Below are 19779 nucleotides of genomic sequence, written 5' to 3'. Positions count from 1 at the left end.
GGATGAACACCTGTGTTTTAGCACCCGAGCTACCCATGAGAGTGAGCCTGGAGACTCTGAAGTGTTTATATCACACTTTAAGGCACGATAATGTGATGCTTTCTAAAAAGGAAGAAAATCAAATATGGCTGCATCTTATACATTAACCTTGCAAGGATAGGAAACAAGCAACCTTCAGGTTCAGTATGTTCTATACTGCTACCAAAAACCCCCTCAGAACAGATCTAATGACCAGTGTCTGGAGAACAAGCCCTTTGCAGAAATTCATCCTAAATGGACTACAAAGCAAAGTGCAAACTACTGAACTTCATACAGCTCCCTCTGTAGTCATACTAAGTTCATGATCCCTACTGAAAAAGTACATGGAATGCTTTCCCTCAATATTGTTTTATAAAAGCAATCGAACAGCATATCTAAGGTACAATGTAAATACTATTATATACACTCTCTCTAATGAATGACAATCATATAGAAAAAACATGTGTGTCTAATTCTTGTACGTGAGTCCAACTCTGTGTACACCCCCAGAAACTGGAACTATGATCCTAAACTGCTTTCTTCATATTATGCATTTCATAACATATTGGCAAAAAGCACTACTAATCAACTGTGTGGTTTTACAGCACATAAAGGAAGAACATATGGCTTTCTTATAAAAGTCCCATTCCTAATTGATTTTATTAAAAATAATTTATATGCTCATTAGCATAATACAATTTCTTAGGGAATCACATATTTGAATATAATTAGCCATTTGTTTGGCTGCATTCAGTGCTAATGAACTTTCTTTGAAGAAAGACCCATGTTTGCTTTTTCTATTGTTCATACTTAAGATAAGCCTCTTCGGGTTGAAAACGCAGGAATCCTCTGAACTGACTTAAAACAGCTAAGCAATCAATTACCTTTTCAGTTATTTTATGCTGTGTTTGTTTGGGACAGTTTCGTTCTAAGAGCATAAAGGCTTTAAATCTAGGTGATTAAAGCTAGATTTCTAGGTACACATTTGGGATCCCAAATGGTAATGCCAAGCAAACACAGCTCCTGCTGATGTGCAGAGTAGATCTGAACAGCACAGCTCAAAACCAGGTTTAAACATGCTGAACCCAACTCCTTACCCAAGCTGGAGCCTGGGTTGGAGGAGACCACACTGTACTTCTGCCTCTACTTAATCATTTGCTTATAATTTCTATCAGAAAACAAAGTTAAAGAATTACTATGTAGGAAACAATTCAACTCACTTTTCAAGTGTTACATTCTCGATGTTGGAAGTCTAAAATGATGGCAATAGTATTGCCTTCAGAAGAGCTGTGCATTTGATAACTCTGTCACCCTCCCACAATCAAACTTCCTTCATTTTTATCTACATCATTGATGGTGCTTAAGTTTAGTCTAAGACTAGTACTTAGTTGTCTTTATTATCCAAAATTATTCAAGTATTTGCATACAAAGATAAAAAAAACCTTCATCTAAAGGAATAGTCTGCAACTTTAAATTCATAATTTTCCATTCAATGGTTTATCCATAAACAGCCAGATCTGCAAAGCCTTAGGAAAAAAACAACTTTCTTTACCACTCTAATTACTGTACAACTGTAGAGGGGGAAAATGACTTTATATTATATGTGTGATCTAAAGACTTTTTTTAAGTGAGAAGAAGAGCATTGCATTTAATGAAGACATTAAAAAAGCCATGTATTAGGAGGCTGGATTATTTTTGTAAGGAGCATCCTCCTACAGCAGGCTGGATTTATTTGCCCTTCAAAACTCACAAGGTTAAATGAAATGTCATTCAGCAAACAGGTCATGTTCAGCTTACGAGGAGACATCACTCTTCATCTTTCTACCTTTGATTAAAACATGCAGTACTCACATGTTATCCTCCCTCATTACTCACTGCAAGATTCCATGAACCCATCACCCAAGAAGGAATCACACAGGCTACAGCATCCAACCTCCTGAATTAGCCCATATACCATTTTTACAGCAGAGATGGTCATAAACTATGTGTGGGAAATCCCACTCCGAGCAGGTATCACAGCAGAAGAGCAAACCCAACATTTTCAGGAAAAGCTGTACTTTAAAGAAAGAAATTCTCTTTCTCACCACTCCTCCCATGAAATTACAGTTGAGTAACTATGACAATGGCAGATTTTAAACTTATTTTCAAAAAGTGTTTTAAGCAGCGTGTAACAGCACCACCTGGTGATCTTAGCTGCACAGTATATTTTAGACATCCACTAAGTTAAGGCATAGCACAGAACAGATTTTAATTCTGGTTGTGTACAGTTTTTAATTTTTTCAGTTAAAAATACATGCAATTTGTAGCAGTAAACAGGAACATTTTCTGATTCTGTTAAAAAAAAAAAAATAATAAATAAATCTAACTCCTCAGCACTAACATCAGTCAACTTCTACCAGTGAGTGGGGAAACCTCTTGACAGCAACAGCCAGCTCAGTAAAATTCATGAATTGGTTCAAATGTTTTAACACACTAAGTTAATGAACTGTTTGTTTAAAGGTTTGGTTTATAGTTCATATAAATGGAAAGGCCACCTCAGAATTAGAAACAGTCAAGCCTAGGTTATTAAAATCACTTGAAAAATCAACCTAGATGTCATGCATGCTGTATATTCTGAATTGATTAATATATAAACACAATTAGCTTTTTGGTCCTAATGAATTAAGAATTTTACTGCTGTTCCAGTGAAGCACCACAGAACATCCAATACACATCGCTGGAAAAATCCTCAGGGATCCTGAAATGAAAAAGTACTCCCTAAAGACATCACAGGCGACAAGAATTCTATTAGAGTTGAGCATTTCTTCTTCATCATTCCTTTTTAAGTTGCGACTAAATTAGCACAGCCTGCGCACTCCGGGGTGTGTGCTGGGCGGAGGGAGGGGGGGCAAGCGGAAGATATAAAGGCCTGAGGCACTTCAAGCAGAGAGAGCATCCATCTGCCGGCAGCAGTCAATGAACACAACATCGCTAAAAAGCTTCCCACTCGTATTAAGTCAAGCCAAAAGAACAGAAAACACCTTCCTTCACTCTGACTGTGCAGGACTGAACATAACAGGACAGTGGGTTATAAATATATCTTTTAAAAAATAACCATAAAACTTGAGAGAGAAGCTCACAACGTGAGCCCCTCCTGCTGCAAAGCGGGTTTAGGAGGCTCCCGCTCATCTCTACGGCACCCGTTGCCTCCTCTACTCTGTGGTGGCGTGCGGAGGAGTGAAATGATCAAAGGGAAATACGAAAATAAAAAACAGGGTTGGTTCTTTTTTAATTTTGCTTGTGAAACCCAAGTCTTTTCGCTGCCCCAGTAAACAGATGCATTGCCCAAGCTAAGGCTCAGCACGTTTGGAAGAGGCGAGTGGGAGAGGACAGCTGAGGGATGGGACAGTCAGGGATCAAACTGGGTTGGCCGTTAGAGATGCTGATCGTAGAACCGGACTCCAGAGCTGCTGTTCTGCAAGATAAAGGCTTCTGATGGCAACGTAACTCAGAGAATTTCCCCACCCTTTAGACAACACCCCACTCCCACCCACACACAGCACAGCGCAGCACAGCACGTCAGCTCGCTGGGTTGACACAAGTACCTACTGGGAGCACGGCAAATCATCCAGGTCAAAAATAACTGGGACGTGTGTGCAGAGTTGTTTTGGTTGAAGCTGGAACGATGGTTTGCTTTTCTGAGTTTTTTGTTAATTTCTTTTTTTTTTTTTTTTTTTTAAACAAGAGGTTGACATAGGTCAGTCTGCTGATGCATGTACTAGTGGGACTGTCTTGGACATAGGACCTTCCCACTTAAACACTCATTTTGTAGCCGGTACAGAGCCCTGTAGTTTCTATTCATTTGTATCTAAGCCCTACAGTTACGTTTGGGTCTCCCACCAGTGTATGGTATTTACCTGAGGAAGGCTTACATAGCAATGGCATTGAACAGGAGCCAAAGTCTTTGCCTGAGTGACTTTCCAATAGTGTACACAACAGCAGTGCTTGTCCATCTAGGAGGACACATTGCACAACTGGGAAGGCAACGAGGATGATCAAAGCCACACATGACCTTCTGCACAAGGAACGAGGTGATAACATTGTGGAGAAGCATCACGGCATGCACTGCGCTAACACGGCTCCCTCAGCCACCGCTGATGTCTGCGAGATACCGTGCCAGATGTGTCTGCGCAGGTGTGTCAAAGCCCTACAACAGGAATACAACGTGCCTGCAAATCCCTTCACAGGGACACCTGAGCTGGTGCCACCTGCATCCCACAGCACCAGAGGGACGCTGGTTCCTCCAAGACCAACAGCCACAGAGAGATGGAAGCAGCTTGGGATCACACCTGTGTCCAGCTGCAAAGTGCAGGTGAAACGAGTACAAACATCTCTGCAAGAACACAAGGAAATAAATCATAGTCTTCCCTATGGAAACAGTGTACATAGGCACTGAATTTTCTCTGTTAATTGCTAATCCTACAGAGCAGGGTTGTCAAACTCATTTTCACCAGGGGCCACATCAGCCTCGCAGTTGCCTTCAAAGGGCCAAATGTAATTTTAGGACTGTATAAATTCAACCACTCCTACATTTATACAGTCCTAAAATTACATTCGGCCCTTTGAAAGCAACTGTGAGGCTGACATGGCCCACGATGAAAATGAGTTTGACAGCCCTGCTATAGAGGGTCCAAAAGTTTAATGCTGTGGCCATTATTGGAGAAAAGCCATCTTCCAAGAAAACTGCAATAGCTCCACCAGTAAATCACGCTTGCAGACCCTCAGGCTTAGGAAATGCTTCCCTGCACTGTCGCATCACCAGCTCTCCAATTTATTTCATAGAGCAAAACAAAAAGGCACCTTCAGCACATGAAAAGGGAAACAAGGTGCTATCAGAGAACACAGCATTAAAAAGTAACAACATTCTCCCTCTCAGGTTTTGAACCATAGTGCCTGTAAAATGACACAAGCCCTTCAAAACTCACATTTGAATGTTTAAAAGACAGTCGTATACCATAGAAGTGGCATAGTTATTTTTCATTATCCAAAAAGAGAGGAGCAGCAGTTACATGAAACTTAAACTCAGGCTGTGTTACCTGAAGTATATTTTAAGCTTGTATAACAACCTTCCAAAGCTAAAATAGTTTAATTCAGTAGTTTGTTCAAAGAGGCAGACTACTAGCACAGAATTTTAGACACTACTAGAGGGGGAGGAAGGAGGAGAAAGGCAGTTGCCTATTTTCTGCCACACTGTACGAGAAGGAAGAGAGACCTATTAATATCCAAGTTCATCTCCTTGTGAATGGTACTATAAAAAGCTAATGCTTTAAAAAACATTAGCCCGCTAGGTAAACTGTCTTTAAGTAAAGGATTGCTCTCAAGAGAAATGACAGGTTCCAATTACCTACACAAGGCTGTAGGGAGATAAATCTTTGTCAGTGAATTCCACAAATGTGATATATATATTGTCCTACTCTATGTCGCACAGAAATTCTCACAGTTAACAGTGAGAAATTTTAAGATACGAGAGGCCAAAACTTTTATATCTAAGCAAGAAATTTCACAAGCATGCAGGATTTTAGAAGGCATTTCTTCTTCTGTTTGTCAGAACGAAGCAGAGATTTGTGTTTCCCTGGCACAACAGTTTTCCTGCCCACAGCCAACTAATAAACTAAGAGACAGAGCAGAGACACCAGAGACAGAGCAAAGGAATCATGAAAGAACGCTTTTAACTCCGGAGTCACAAACAGGGCAATTCAAAGCAGCTGAACACGCAAATATTTTTTGTTGTTAGTTAAGACAACATGAGTCATCTGTTAACTCATTTGATTAAGACTTCAATTTTTTCCTTTATTTTTTCAACTTCAGGAAGAATCTTCAATATTAAAAGTAATAACAGAGATCGTCCTGAGTCCACAACTGAACTAACGCCTCCAAGGAATATCAGAATATTAGAGAGCAGTGTAGGGGAAAGGGACCTGGGGGTCCTGGTGGACAACAGGATGACCATGAGCCAGCACTGTGCCCTTGTGGCCAGGAAGGCCAATGGCATCCTGGGGTGTATTAGAAGGGGGGTGGTTAGTAGATCGAGAGAGGTCCTTCTTCCCCTCTACTCCGCCCTGGTGAGACCACATCTGGAATATTGTGTCCAGTTCTGGGCCCCTCAGTTCAAGAAGGACAGGGAACTGCTGGAGAGGGTCCAGCGTAGGGCAACCAAGATGATTAAGGGAGTGGAGCACCTCCCTTATGAAGAAAGGCTGAGGGGGCTGGGTCTCTTTAGTTTGGAGAAGAGGAGACTAAGGGGGGACCTTATTAATGTTTATAAATATATAAAGGGTGAGTGCCATGGGGATGGAGCCAGGCTCTTCTCGGTGGCAAACAACGATAGGACAAGGGGTAATGGGATCAAGCTGGAACACAAGAGGTTCCACTTAAATTTGAGAAGAAACTTCTTCTCAGTGAGGGTGACAGAGCACTGGAACAGGCTGCCCAGGGAAGTGGTGGAGTCTCCTTCTCTGGAGACATTCAAAACCCGCCTGGACATGTTCCTGTGCGACCTCACCTAGGTGTTCCTGCTCCAGCAGGGGGATTGGACTAGATGATCTTTTGAGGTCCCTTCCAATCCCAAACATACTGTGATACTGTGATACTGTGATCAGAAGTCCCTTTTCTGTTTTTTCCCTCTTTTGGTTAAGAAAACACAGGAACAGAATACGGCAGACTAGCAAAGCTTGACTTACATACTTGAACCAGGTGGGACACTGTGCTCAAAGTTTTAAGTTGTCCAAAAGCCTCCTGGCAAAATCCTACTGTTATATTTCCTCCAGCAGATCCTCTGCTCTTTACTTACAGGATCCCAGACCCTCTTCATTAGAAACATACCAGATCTCATTAAAGGAGACAAAGCAGCTTCTCCCCTGATACTGTCACTGTAAGGACAAGCAATGCATCAAAAGTATCTCTCAGACAGGTCCTTTATTCATCATTCCCTATCAAAACACAAGGATGGCCAAGGCTTAAGACAATAATTTTCCAATCTGAACTCAAGTAGGAACTAGTGAATCAATGCATAATCAAGAGGTTGTCCCAGATCAGCTGATGAACTTAACTGGTCTTTTTACAAAGGTGACTGGAGATCATAAAGCAGAGTGTCTCATCAGCCATCTGAGAAAAGAGATTCTCCATGTGCTGGAGGAGAAACCAAAGCACCAGAAGGATTTCGGCTTCCTTAGATACCTCTGAATCAAACTCCATGGGTCCCCAAGAGTAATAAGGAAACAGGCAGGGAAATACATTTTGTCTGATGTTTTTATCCAAATTCCTGGAATAACTTACGCTGGCTAAAGAGTGGGTTTTCTGCCTCTGAGGTATTTTTGTGTCTTTTTCTTTAAGTGGTTTTTCTGTCTCATCTTTGCCGATTAATGAAGTTGCCTGCAAACCCTGAAAACTGAATTTCCAAGAAAGATGTGTAAGTTATTGAGATGCCCTGAAGGTCAGCCACCAAGGACTGCAGCATCTGAGCTGCAGCCTGTGCTTCTGTGACTCACCAGAGCCTGCATCAAAGCAGAGGACCAGGAAAGCTTATACATACTGAGACTCAAGCAGATACTGTTTTAGCAGACACTGGAGAGGATGGATCTACAAGAGAGGGGGAGGCAAAGCTGTGAGTGGCCTCAAAGGGAGGAAGCTTGAAGTTGTTAACATGTAAAAGGGTAGAGCTGTAGGATGCAATTCAGTAGGTTCAGTTTTGGCCATGTTAAGTCTGTGTCAACAAGGAGACACACAAACGCAGACACAAACTCGTAGGATTCATCAACCTTATCTTCACAGATGAGCATCTGAGTTTAGTCAATCTAGACTTCCTTTCAGTGAGTGAAGAGAAACAGACACTTAAGAGAATGAGTCATTTGACTTCCTCTCAGATTAAATTAATCACACGCTAAATCTGTCTGCCTCTATGCTGAGACCCTGAAAAGAGCTCAGGATGAGCTCACAGACATCTAAACTTTGCCAGCTCCATCCCACCCTAGCTCAAGTCATAACATGAGACTAGATGGAAGAGGTATGTTGAGAATGAAGAAGTTTACCAAAGGAAAAGGCTACACTTGAGACAACAACAAAAAAATAAAATAATAAGAAACTACACACACACACAAAAAAACCCCAAACATCCACCAAACCACCCACTCACAAAAAACATGTAAGATCATCAGATCATCCCAAAAGAAAAGGGGAAGATGCCCCTTACCCTCCTTCAAAGAGAGATGGTGAAAATCAATTCAAATGCAAAGATGAAGGAAATGAATGAGACAAAGTTGTTAATGATACAAAGGACTCACAAAGGACAAGGCAGTAAACAGATCAAGGAGGGTAAAACTGAAGCAATGGTCTGGGGTTAGAGAAAGTCTTTCAAATCTTTGGTGAGTAAAAAAAATTAGGAGGATACAAGACAAACCCAGAAAAGGAGAACTACAAGCAATGGTTAGTTTAAAAGACTACAAGAGAAAACATGATGGGGTACTAACTGAAGGTGGAGATGGGAGGATTAGGATTAGCTTCTATTCCAACAGGAACAGAACCAAGGAAAAGAAAATAGCAGAGGGACTAGACTAGAAGTTTCATTATGGAAATTGAAGACAGAGACAGGAGTTGATACAGGGGAAGGAGTCAAATAAAAGGTTTTATCCAGCAAAGGAAACAATCTGGAAGAATTCAAAGTCTATGCAGAGCTGCAAAACTACAAATTCACCAGGGGTGACAGATCCATGGTGAAGCAGCTCACATGACTGGAGTCATGAGATGGATGGTTACAAGCTCCACAGGACACACAGGGCAGGTGACAGGGGACTCAATTTACACAAAGAAACAGCCTGAATGTGTGAAGGTCTGCTGAAACACAAGTGACAGGCCAATGAAGAGTTAATGGGTCTGGATGAGAGGCAAGGCCAAGGGAAACACTGTCATGAGCACCTGCTACAGATCACTTGATCTTGAAGATGAAGCCTTCTTTAGACAACAGGAAGATGTCCTGGTTCTCATGGTGAACTGTAACCACTCCAACATCTGCTGGAAGGGAACCATGGTGAGGCATGAGCAATAAAGTGGACTTCTAGAGCATGTCAGGAACAGAGCAGGAGAAGCACTGTGATACACCCACCATTATCTAGAAAGGAAGCAGTCATGGAGAACGTGAAGTACAGCAGCCCTGAAATGATAAAGTGTAAGATCGTGACGGGTGTGAGGAAGATGGGTAGCACAGTGACAACCTCAGATTTCAGAGGGCAGGCGTCAGTTTGTTCAGAGAAGTGGTAAGCAGGACCCCTTGAGGTACTTCCATGAAGGGCAAAGGAGCCAGGGGGATTGGTCGGTCTTCAGGTACAATCTCCCCAAAGCACAGTGACATTCCATATGGATGTGCATGTAAATTGAGCAAGTGGGGTGTGTGGCAGCTCATGAGCCTCCTTGATCTTCCATGGTAAGGTCGGTTTTCAGGTCTCACAAGTCTCTTTACATGAGTTTGGAAGAAATGAAGAATTACCAGTGGCACAGAAAGACTAAACAAGGGCTTACTTAGCAAAATCTACATACACAATTCAACTGGACCGGATGGATGCATCTGTGGGTGCTAAGGGAACTGGGAAAAGAGGCATTTTTGCCATCTTTAAAAAGCTGTAGGAATCAGGGTTCGTTCTCCATGATTAGAAGTCAGAAAGTGTCAGACTTTTCTTCCAGAGGAGGAAGTAGGACACAAGAGGTGAGTCAGCCTCCCCTCAGCCCTTTGGAAGGCTATGGAACAAATCTATCCGGAAATCATTTCCACACACACAAAAGGTAAGACGGTGACCAGGAACTGCCAGCACACATTTAATGAGGGCAAATGGTGCCTGAATGCAGTAAAAGCCACACTGCAGTCAGGGTAAACAGTAACCACCGCTCTTCCTTCAGCCCAATTCATCATTCTCCCTCAGTACCCTGGCAGCCAAACTGAGGAGATATATATTAGACAGCTGCACTGCAGGCTCTGTGAAAAACGGGCCGGATTCAAAGGTGGCCAGCACTCCAACCATCAGAGTTATGAGTGGAATTGATATTGAGGTCAATATGGTTTAATACCTTCATTGACATGTACAATGGGACAGGAGGGAACCTTCGCCAACCTGCAGACATCACCACATTGGCACAGTGGTCCATACACTGACAGCCAGAGCTGCTATTCAGAGCAATCTTACAATGCTGTAGAAATGACCTTACAGAAACCTCATGAAGTTCAACAAGGCAAATCCACCACTTCTTTGGAACAGGCTGCCCAGGGAAGTGGTGGAGTCACCATCCCTGGAGGGGTTTAAAAGACATGTAGATGAGGTTCTTAGGGACATGGTTTAGTGCCAGAGTTAGGTTAGGTTACAGTTGGACTCTAAGATCCTGAGGGTCTCTTAAAACTGAATTTATTCTATTCTAGTATAAATGCTTTTTTTTTTTTCTCGCATCTGGGACGGAAGATCTGCAGTACAATACAGGCTGGGGACTGTCTGGCTAGGGAGTAGCTTTGCAGAAAAGGATCCAGATTCCTCATGGACAAAAAGATGAACATGACTCAGCAGCACCTAACTGCAGTGATGAAGGCTTAACTGCATCCTAGAGCTGCGTGATTCAGACTGCAGCCAGCATGTCAAGGGAAGTGATTATTATCCTCTGATCAGCAGTTGCAAGATTCTATTTAAAGTATTTTGTCCAGTTCAGGACTCCACTGCACAAGAAAAGGCATTGACATATTGGAGCAAGCACATGGCATAAGGCTGCTCAGTTTTAAGAACTGGAAGCTGAGGGGGAGGTCTCATTGGTGTCTTCAGCTACTCAGTGGGAGGTTATAAAGAAGATGGAGGCAGAACGGACAGAGACATACAGCATAAAAACAAGAGGCAAGAGTCACATTTCTTCAAAATAAGTTCTGACTAGATACAAGGAAAAAAAATCTTCACAGTGAGGTTGATCGAGCATTAGAGAACAGGCTGTCCAAAGAGACTGTATCTGATCCTTCCTCAGGGATACCCAAAGCTCAGCTGCACTAGGCCCTGAGCAGCTTAAACGCAATTTAAAGCCACCACTTTGACTGTGGACCTTCGGAGGTCCCCTCCAATCTCAGTTATTCTAGGATTCTACTATATTCTCCTCCCTTGTCATTTTAGTTTTGTTAATAAAGGTGTGTTTTCTGTTCCTATTCTTTGGATACTTTGATTGTTCACATGTATCATATATTGTCCTGGTGTAATTCACACTGTACAATTCTGGCAGGAAGTAGAATCCTCCACAATCCCTTGTAATAAACCAGCTATGAAATTAGTAATGACAACAAAGGTCAGAGAATTAAGCAAATAGTTTAAATGTAAACAGTCAAAAATGCATTAGAGAACATCTTCAGAAATGCCAGGCCTTTTAGAATTAAAATACTGTTAGCTATGTTTGGGTATTTAAAAGGACGGAGGGAAAAACACACATTCATTTTAAGAAATTATTAAAAACACAGTACAACCGTTCAGAAATTGGATTAAGCTAGATGCAGCTGCAATCTTCAAACTTAGTTTAAACAACATTTTAATATCTGCAACTGAAGCTTTAAATTTATAATCATGCCATTGACCTTCCCTCCCCTCTCCCCTTTCTTTTTGGCCACTGAAGACTATTGAAAGTATCAGAGCTCCAAGTCAAGAACAACTCCCTTGTAACTATGACACGGATACAGTGAGAGCAGATTGCCTGCAAGGAAACAAGAATAAACCAGCTATTTAGAGAGAGTGTGTAATGCAGCACAGAGCTGTAAAATGAGATTTAAAGACACAGAACTCTGCATTTCAGCCCTGCAAGCAACCATTAAAGCTGGGCAACACTGTACCAATCTGAAGAGGCTCAGACAATAGCAGAAGTCTTGTCAAAGGGTCCCCTCTCTGAACTAGTAGGTTATCCATAATTCTTGTTTCTTGACAAAACAGTACTGTTTGGCTATTTTGTCAAATCCTTTAAAACAAAGTTGAACCATCTCTTCACATCATCTCACAGATGTGCAGGTTTTTACTACAAATATGAGCTCTATATAAACAGAGACAAAGCATTTTGTGGTCCTGAGCTGCTGAACTTGTGGAGCTTAGCATGCTCACTTAGCACAGCGCTGCACACCAAAAATCAAACTGATTATGGACAAATACAACAGTATTAGGTCTTTCCTGCATAAATATTTTAAGAAGTGTAAACAAGATCCTGGGTTTTATAAGCAGCCAGTTCCCAAACAAACACCCACAAACATCAGCAAGTTCAGCAAAGAAAGGCAGAGTCTGCCAAGCACCATCCCATTATAAATAGCAAGGAAACGTACAGCAAAAGCATGTGAGATAACAGAAAGTAGTTATGTGTATTAGATATTCTTACACAAACCTTCAAGGTTTGCCCACGGCTTTGTTTAGATCAGATAGATAGATAGATAAACACCAATGCATAAAATAATGATTTTGTAGAAGAGTCCAGAACTGCTGAGCAGCTGGAATATTTTACTTCTGTATTTCTTCACTTTAGAATGGATGGGGGAAAAAATATTGTAAAAGTATTATCTTAGGTATTCTAATGAAAAACTGGTTTTCATCGAACTCTAAACATCCTTTCATTACAAGCCTCCAAAAGCAGCAGCATCTTACATTCAGCCAGCCCTGGCTGCTTTGCTAGTGATTAAACCAGAGCCAGTGAGACCAGATCACCTCCCTCTCACCTCCCTGAACAGCCAGACATTACAGCGAGGAAGAATTTGGCCCAAACTACGAGGGGGAGGGAAGGGAAAGCAGGGGGACGTGGTTGTTTTTCGAACAGCAGCAAGTCCCTGCTCTGTGGCTGGACTTTTCCCCGCATCACATCAAGCCAGCAGGTTGCTGGCAAGCGCTGTGCGAAGGCGGCCAGCGCACCCAGACCACACACACACCCGCTCCCCCGGCACCACGGGGACCATCTCCAGAGCAATCCGGGCTCCGCCGCGCATCCCCGCTTCCCACAGTCTGGCTGTTCCTTTCGGCAAGAGCCTGTACAGAGCATCACACGGGAGAAAATCGCGTGTTGGCGCTGCCGAAGGCTGCGGGAAGCCTTGACGTAAGAGCCGAGGGGGAGGCGCAGCACAGGCCTCAGGAGCTGCACTGCACCAGCATCCTGGAGGGAGCTCATCCCAGCACATCATCTGCAGCTCCGTGAGCTACAGAAATGGAAACTGAGTAGTCCAAGCAAATAAATAAGTAGCCCAGGATTTTTTCTGATCAGACAGCATAGCGCTCCAAGAATAACTGTTCATTTTTCATACAGTCAACTAGCAGTGCCCTTCAGTTTCACTCAATGAACAACCACATAATTTTCTTTAAAATACATACAGTAATTTCATTTACTTTTCTACATTTTCAAGTCCAAACACAATGGATATTAACATAGTTTCACAAAAAAAAGCGCCACGATCATGGGCACACAGTGCGAGATCTCGTAAGTTCACTGCCATAGCTCCATTTGCAATTAAAAACTACGTGAAGCTGAAAGCATGATTAAATGCAGCAGACAACTAGTTCATTATACAGCAGCAGAAAGAAAAGCCTTTCAAACATCAATTGCTCTACCTGAAATATCAGCTGCTGTTGTCATGCCTGGGACTGAGCAAGAACATCACTTAGCTCCTTGAAAAGAACTTTCCCAGAGACAGACTGGCAGCATGACAAATGCAGGTTGGCTACAGAAATCAAAGACCAAACAGTCTTTTCCATATAAAGGATAGCCACAAAAAGGAGAAGAAAACCCATAAAGAGCCTCAGACAGGTATAGGTACAAAGACAAATTATTTGCCTGTTTCAGAACTGTTTGGGGGGATAATTTCATTTCAAGCAACTATAATTTATTTTATATGATGCTGATAGACTTTAAGCAAAGTCAGAACCGTTGTGTATGATCAGGGGGTCCCGTGAGTCCAGTACACACAAAAGCTGTGTGGAAGGAGGATGCTCAGGCATATTCCCCAGGAAACACTCATCCAAGAAAGAAACCATATTTATACTCCAGAAAAACGCCTCCACTGTCTTTAATTGTGATTACTGTTGAGTATAACCAAAAGGGCTTTTGAAGGATAAAAACACTCCAAAAAGCAAGACAATAACATTTTGTCCCCTCAGCATGTCACTCCTCTACAACTAAAAGACAAGGAACCAGGCAGACCTTATGCACAACAAGCCAATTTATTTTTAAAATACCTGTGCAAAATTACAGTTCTGATTAAAGTGCCTTCATCTAAAGACAAACTTCAGTAACTATAAAAGGTGTTCTAATGGTTTTATTCCACTCCTCATACAGGTTACACTTTATATAGGCATATTTAAAAACTTGTAAGATAGTAACTCGCCCACATGAAGTGCAAGCTTTACTCTGCCAAACAAGCAGGGCTCGATGCTGTTCAGTACAAACAGCTGAATGAAACGTTCTGTATATAAAACAATCCGTATACAAGTCAGCTGAATAATACCAAGTAAAGCAATCTGGCTATATTTCAATAACAGATCAATCTTACCCTTTCTATACCTATGCAGGTATAATATCAGATCAATCTTATCCTTTGTATACCCATGAAGAAATATTATCAGTCAAGATTTTCTGTGCTTGAGTCGTAAGTGTAAGACTTTAATTGAGTAAAATATCTTTATTTAAAACGTCCCCCAAAAGCAGCAAAACCCATCAACATCCCTTGGTTAATTACATGTCAGCTTCTCAGTCTTTGATATGACAGTCCATCAGCTGTCATCTCCAAGAGTCATGAGACGAGAGTATTAATTATCCAAAAAATGACAACTCCTGTCCATCGATATGAGTAACAGCAATTGAAACTGGAAGACCATTCTGTTTCTGGAATTAACACTGTTATTATTCATTCTCTTTTAAGAGCGTAGATTACGTACATATCAATTAAAATGTATAGCATGTAATGAGAACATTTATTTAAATATTCTCTGGACATTTTTTTTTTTTTTTTCATTTTTCCTCTCTCTGTTCACAGTCACATATTAAGCACATCATTACTACGGAGCATGCATAAATATATGCATTATCTTACACAATGCATAAAAGTAAAAACATTTGAACAATTAATATTTCAACATGCATAGAGCATCTTGAAAAACCCTGAAAAATTATAAAATAAAAAGCCACAACAGGTTAACAGATAATAAAAAGGTGCAATGGGCATTTCAACCTTGAAAAAGCCCTTTTAAACTACGATAGTATTGTCAGGTGCCATTACCCTTTGTTCGGTCAGCTACCCAACCTCATAAATCAGGTGTAACGACCAAATGAGAGCACAATGTAAAATCAGCACTAGGTACGCTTATCTACTGACTAATGAGTGGCCTGCCAAGGTTTTGAGGTCACATTCAAAACTCAAAATTAATTGTAATCAACCACATTAATTAAAAAAAAGGTCATATCAACAAGATCACAGCTTGCAAGTACCATTCTGTAGAGTCTGTGCTCGTGACTCCTTTCCCAAATTGGCGTGGAATCCTCCTCCTAAAGTCGGTGTTTTGCCTGCACCTATTAGGAAAAACAAACAGACATGTCAAATGCAATAACTGGATTAAAACGTTTTAAAACTTATTCTGCCATTATATCCAGTGACTGTATAATTTACGATACGCCAAATTACATCAAGAAGGCCAACAGAAGTGCTTGAAGGGCTTAAGACATCAAGTAAAAACCCAGTGCAATTTATTTCTTCCTTGGGATATCATAAGGAATACATGGCTCCAAAAGTCCCTCCGGTCTCAGCTCCAAAGAAAGTATAAAAATGTTGCAACCCCTATTTTAGGCAGAACATGAAAATCAATATTGTAAAATATTTCTCAAAGTAAATGACTAAACAATTGCTCAGTTAATTTTTTTGTCTAAAGAATATTCAATACAGAATTTTAATAGGTAATTACCAGCACTGCAGATTATAAAACGCTTTTAGCATTCAGTAATGACTGTGTTGGCTACTACAGACATAACACTTACTTTAAAATAACTTCAGTTTAACATTAGGCACACACAGTGACGCTTGGGCTACAAAAACTGCAAGTCTGGAACTGCTACATTTACACCCTGAAAGGCTGGAGACAAAAATAAGCCAGAGCTGTAAATTAGCATAAACTAGAGGCTGGTTTATGCATCTGTGCCAATGCTGAGGAGCTTGAACGCAGAGTCCTCTGGGAGTCAGTGGAACTACTCACACAAACCAATCTTGCAGAACAGGGAATTAAACTACCAAGGACAGAAATAGTCTCCCACTAAAGCAGGATTTTTAAAAAAAAAACAATCAGGCTACTTCAAGCAGGATATTTGAGTCTATCAGCTTAACAGCAAGTGAGACCAAAAAGCTAAATTGCACAGGATTGAAAATGAGTAATTTGTTAGTAATTGGACTTCAACTTAATTCCAGTAGTCCGCTCTTTAGAATAGGGAAAAAAGTCACCTTGTTCTCTACGTTGCCTACAGTATTTCCTCAAGTTATTGTAGCTATGTTTTCTCATCTTGCACCAGTTCTCTAGAACAAACTAGAATGGCTTTGGCATAGAAGCACACACAGGAGTGAAGTGTCACTTGAAAGCAGTTCAGGACATTTCTCTTACGCACTTGAATAAGCTCCTTCTGTAGCAGGTAAAGTGATTCAAGAAACTGTGACCTAAATTGTTCAGTCTTACTAGACCTTCTTAGCTAGTCCAGCTGTATTTAATATACATCTATGTTGGGGGGAGGGAAAACAACCACACACATAGAAAAGCTAATATTCCTGCAGAATTATTGTCTATAAGCCTTCAAAGATTAATTTTCCATACAACCTTTAAATTAGGTTTCCAGTGCTATCCACAACAGAAACCAACTTCACTTTCACTTCATTAACAGATCCTTTCAACAAACAACAATCAGAAGCTCTCGCGTGAACGCCCCACAGCTTAAGTACTTCAGTTCAACATCCTCATTAGAAATGAAAAATATTCAATAGTGACCTCTTCACTGGATATAGAGGTAACTCTCCCAACTCTGTATTTGCTCCAGACTATTGCAGAAAGCAGTGTGTTTGCAATTCTTACGGATACAGTCTCATACTGCCACAAGTGCTCCAAAACAAACCAATGAGGCAAAATAGAGAGCTTCCCAAACTACCCTAGCACACATCACATTTTTGATGTACATTTAATAAGTCTGGTTTACCTGGCAAAAAAATACATCAATAGTGGCAATATGTCTGCGTTCTTTTTCTTCAGTAGCAAATCTAATTTGAGGAATTCTGCCTCTGCGTCAGTGGAGTGGAGGGGACAACAAACTGCAGGGCAAGAGCAGGAGCAAATGGGGACAGGTTCCAGCAAAGGCACTATTGCCCACTCCTGTGCACAAAGGCTCCACTTTTCAGTCCCCTCTATCTCTGAACACACGAAAACACTGAACTCTATTGGGCTGTCACTGTCAAAACAGCTTCATTGCTCTTTCACAGGTTTCCCTGTTGCCACCAAAAAGCTTACGCAAAAACAATCTTAGAGAGGTGATAAACAATGCTATTAACAAAATAAATTAGCTTGCCCAGAAACTAAATTCCAGAAAGAATACAAACAAAATAAGATTAAGCTGAAATTTCAGCGGTTTTGTTCTTTAAGATTCTTTTCCATCAGACATCAAGATATAACATTGTACATAAAAGTCATTTCCTTCCAAGCTATAGAGTCTGTGGCAAACACTAGCAGAGCTATCTGAAAGACAAATTCTGCTATCAGAATTTATGTGCCCATTTCTCAGTGAGTTAACTGGAAACACTGTAAAGCTCTAATTAGCATTTGGCTTTGAAAACTAACAGAAAACTAGTCCGCTGAGCACTTAGACTCTCAGAACTGCAAACTAATATTGTCATTGACTATGAAGCCTCACCATCAGCTTTAATCTTTACAAGCAGAACGCAAACCAAACTCATTACCGCAACTGTTCGGCTGGGTAATAAAATGATAAACTCTTAAAAAAGAGAACTGTGAAATCATCAAATTCTTTTAAAGACAAAAATCCCTACAAAGCTAGCAATTTAAAAAGTACAAAGAAAAGGAACAGCAATTGCTAGGCACAACCAAATTAACATCCCAGCTTAGCTGAAACTTTTACATTTCTTGACCTTTTCCATTTTCCCTTTACAACTTCAAAAGTGCATTAAACAGGCTTTTGGCTTTTCACATGCAGCTTTCAAGATGTACAAAAATATATCTGAGAAGTATTTGGTGTCTGCAAGTACTGCCTGCCAAATCTTCAACATTAACACTAACGTTTCCCCAAGCCAACTCAAATACCCTCCTTCGTGAGGCAGCACCTCCCAAGGTACCTTGTCATCTACTGATCATTTTTAGAAACTAACTCAGACTCTCACCTTTGCTCAACTGAAGCCTCCTCTCCTCTTCAAGTTAGCTTTGGACACTTAAATGAAATTTTGGACAACAAGGTGCAGAGAGATATGTTAGACAGCTCAAAAGTACAACTACTCAATTTTTTTGTGGTCCTCTCAGTGGACTACAGTGCACCAAGACACCAAAAGAAGAGAACTGAAGATGCAGGAGAAGATCTACCTGGAAACTTGATGATACTCAGCCAAAGCTTACACAGGTCCAAACTCAACCCTTGTCCCCGCGTCACTCAAGCGCTGGACCACAGTGACTGTCCCTCAAGCAGCCAAGAGCAGCGGTCCCCACATCTGCTGCTGGCAGCACAGCTGCTGTGTGCACGGTCAGACCCCGGCACTCCGGCCATGTCTGGTTTTGCTCCACCAACTCTCAAATTAAGGCACATCACTCAGCTTCTCTACAAAGATGTTCCCCAAGCAGTAAAAGGAGCAAGCAAAGGTTGGAACCTGTGGTAACAGTAACAGAAAGACGACAGAGAGCAGGAACAGCACTTATCACATCCCTCTGTATGGAGGAGGCCAAGAGCAGCCACTCGAGCATTTGCAGCTTAAAGGGCATTTTTCAGAGCTTGCGACATCCTGAGTTTCAGATTTAACACCCAGAGAAGAAACAGCTTCAGCCTCAGTGTTATAGATTGTGTTTCCTCTGCATAAATGAGCATGTGAAGACAGGGAATGAAGCTGCCTGCAACTTGAACTGAAGTGTATCTGACATTTGATAGGAGCAGTCCTACCAAAATCCTTCCCTGTGAAACTTAAACTGAAAAAACACCAGCCCTTTCTGCAGTACAAGGTTGGAGAAAAACTTTCCGTTTACAACCCACGTATTTACAGACCCAGCATAAAATCTGGGTCTGGCAAAGAGTACAGATGGCATCACACCAACAGTTTCATAATCAGGGTAGACTCGATAATTTAATAAAAATCAATGAGCTTCCTACTTAAGTTAGACCGTAAAAGTCAAAAGGAGAGTCAGTGTCCCATTACAATCCATGCCTACAATAGCAAAATTATGAGTTTAACGTTTTCTGAACACACAAAAAAACTACTAAAGTCTGTTGCCAAAACAACTATTTTCTCACTTTTACAGGCAAGTTAACAGATCTGTGCACACCATAGCCTGACAAAATGCTACTGCTGAATAAAGCTACATAGAAAAGCTTTTAATCTAGTCCATCATAACCAGCTATCTATGGGCTTATTTTCATAATTACCAAGCAAAGAGATAAATATACCGTTGCATCCACCACACCCGAGTTTAGGGCTGCACAAGTCCATGAAACCAGCCTGTGTCCAAGTTACGTGCAAGATTC

The 19779-nt window shown here is 41.2% G+C and overlaps 1 protein-coding gene across 1 annotated transcript in view; it reads right to left on the bottom strand.

The window, feature by feature from the left end:
• Positions 1-19779, bottom strand: part of BRF1 (BRF1 general transcription factor IIIB subunit) — a 181844-nt gene that overhangs the window by 152392 nt on the left and 9673 nt on the right. The window contains exon 2 of the mRNA XM_082058936.1: positions 15505-15585. Within this exon, the coding sequence (XP_081915062.1) occupies positions 15505-15585 (81 nt within the window). The remainder of the gene's footprint in view (positions 1-15504; positions 15586-19779) is intronic.

The sequence above is a fragment of the Streptopelia decaocto genome, assembly GCF_964273445.1.
Source record: "Streptopelia decaocto genome assembly, chromosome: 7".
Lineage (NCBI taxonomy): Eukaryota > Metazoa > Chordata > Aves > Columbiformes > Columbidae > Streptopelia > Streptopelia decaocto.
This window is presented reverse-complemented; position numbering and strand designations above follow the sequence as displayed.